This window comes from Atta cephalotes (genome assembly GCF_000143395.1).
Source record: "Atta cephalotes unplaced genomic scaffold scaffold00011, whole genome shotgun sequence".
NCBI classification, from domain to species: domain Eukaryota; kingdom Metazoa; phylum Arthropoda; class Insecta; order Hymenoptera; family Formicidae; genus Atta; species Atta cephalotes.
Window position 1 is genome coordinate 1437740 of NW_012130075.1, and position 2709 is coordinate 1440448.

The window sequence follows — 2709 nt, forward strand, 5'->3', positions numbered from 1 at the left end:
AATAAGTTGAACCAAGATTAAAGTTAATTTAATTGATAAAAACGGGCATGAGTCTACTAAAAACTTGATCGTTTTAACAAGGTCACAAGGTTTTTAAGATTCGATAATCAGACACTCGCAACTCGACGAAGCAAAATAAACATGTCAGTCTCTGAAGTTATAATATACACATATTAAAAAATATAAAGTGTTTATTTGATACTTGAGATACTATCTCCTGATCGTATCTCCTGAGAAATTTACGTTTTACAGATTTAATCGGCATGTTTTCCGTACATTATTTCATTTTAGATGTTAAAATGTCTCAACCAGAACTGATTAGCGATCTGGACGTACCTGAAAATCCGCAGCATCCCTGTCAATGTTCCACGATTAACAATTTGGATTCTATAAGAACACCGAGGGACAGAATGGAAAGAAATATGAATAGCTCCAGGATCTCCAACAATCAAGATCTCCCGCGAAATCTGGAAACCTTACAGAATGTTTTCGAACCGATACGAAGGTTAGAGAGCCCCCATCAAGATAAATCGCAGATCAATTTGGACAATACTAGAAACGTTGATCTTCTGGAACATCAAGCAAATATATCGTCTAATTCTAGATCCATAAATAATCAGAATTCGTTGTTATCTCTTCATGGACATAATCTTTCATGTAGTCCTCGTAATTTGGATCTATCTCGCAATTTGGCTTTTGAAGCAGCCCGAAGAGTCCAAGAAACCTCGAGTCTACAGGACAATCAGCACAATCATAGTTTGACTTCGAGTCCTAGTCCATTGTTAGAGACAGGGCCGAATGTGCTTGAGACCAGTAAAGAATTAGATAAACAGCTGGAAGATCACGCCAGCTTGTCGCCGCAGAAGCAAAGTTCCAGCAAGGAGAAACTGAAAAACGTGCAGCAGGTGTTAAATCCTTATCAGCATCATCACGAAGCGATGGAGCGTGGAGTTCATGGACATTTTCATAACGACATACATAATCATATTCACAAGCACGCCGACAATTTTAGGAATAATACAAATCTAGACGAAAACTTAATAGGTTTTCAGCAACACCAGCGACAGCACACGCATTATCATCACAACAACGCAAAGACAAACGTCACTCATCACCACACATCCGGAGTACATCACTCACATGCGCAAGGAATAACTGGACATCATCATGGAAGTCTGGCAACTAGTCTTACTAGCCATGTTCATGGAAATTCTGGTTCTCTGAGCGGATCTGGTTCGTACTTTAGATTTTTAAGATCTTCGTATTAATTATTATAGTATATAAATGAGTTAGTTGTTGTGTTGTTCTTGTTCCAGGATCCAGTTCCATGAATCAAACTAGTTCCGTCGCCTCCATCGGTCACCATCATCCAACATCTATGCCTATAGCGGCTACGATAAACCTGAACTCTCCTCACAGTCATCATCGACTCAATGCTGGCTCCAGCTTAGCTCACCATTCGAATCCTACCTTTCCCAGTGATCATCATGGCACTTCGGGTGCTCTGAGCGGCGCATCATCGAATTCGAGCATGATGAACCACGGTGGATCACCCTCGGTGCACCGGCACGTGGTCAATGTCAACAGCAGTTTATCGACGACACCCTTGGGTGGTCATCATCACGGCAGCTCATCGGGTAGTTTAACCGGTCATTCTAGCGTGAACCATCATCACGTTAGCTCCGGTATATCGTGCGAGTCCTCGTCGTCGAATGCTAATACTAGGACGCACAGCAGGTTAGATCACGTTCACGATCATCATCATCACCTACAATCGGTGCACCCCTTGCACGCGAATCATCCCGATACCAGACCGAGAGATCGAGCGCCTTCGAGTTTAGATCATCATGGACATCTCCACGGTCATGTGCACAATCACGGCCACCCGCATGGGCAGAACGACACTAAGAACGCGTCTCTTATGGGTATTGACTCTATACAGGTATGCAAACTTAGATATCTTATGATTTATTCTACATAAAAATTACAAAATTTTCCTACGTGATTACTTTGAGGTGCTACAAAATTTTATATCTTTCTCTCTCTGTCTCTTATAATCGTAAAAGAACTGTTTTTAAGAAATTAATTAGATTTTGTACAATTGCACTTCCATAAATTTTCCTCGTGCTTTGCCAAATGAGGAGAATGACTTATGCCACCGTTCCGCCCAACGGTTCGTATATTCCTAGCCGTTTTTGCCGCCACATCTGAGAAAATACATGTTCGTGAATCGCCATATCTCTATCCGCGCACGCTTGAGTTACGTTCGCCGTGTCCTGGCCACGCGAGAAGCTATAAATCGTGTACTAAGCAACGGTTCTGCCCTTAGAGCTTATATCAGGAAATATTTTCAGCCGAGGGCCAAATGTGCAGCGCGCGGACGAATGATTAATGATCGGTGCCCGTTGCAGAGATGTTCGAATTTCACCGCGAATGCGACAAAAAATGTTTTATCGGGTATTCTTTACCTGCAAGTGTTGATAACGAAGCTCTTAATACGAAGTTAACATTTAAAAAATCGTATGTTCTATACTTCGCTTTAATTTAACTTCAGAACGATCTTTTGAATGATATGCAAATTTTACGTACGAGTAAATAAATCAGTCTTGATTAATGTATAATATAAGATCTTTATATATATATATTTCACATTTTTAATAACAAAATATTTATAATCTATAGATCTTTATATGTATAAACACAAATAAT

General features: G+C 40.4%; 1 protein-coding gene across 1 annotated transcript in view; it reads left to right on the forward strand.

Annotated features, from left to right (window-relative positions):
• The first annotated feature begins 299 nt into the window (after positions 1–299).
• Positions 300–2709, forward strand: part of LOC105617110 — a 12673-nt gene continuing 10263 nt past the window's right edge. Inside the window, exons 1-2 of the mRNA XM_012198687.1 lie at positions 300–1233; positions 1317–1942. Coding sequence (XP_012054077.1) covers positions 300–1233; positions 1317–1942 — 1560 coding nt within the window. The remainder of the gene's footprint in view (positions 1234–1316; positions 1943–2709) is intronic.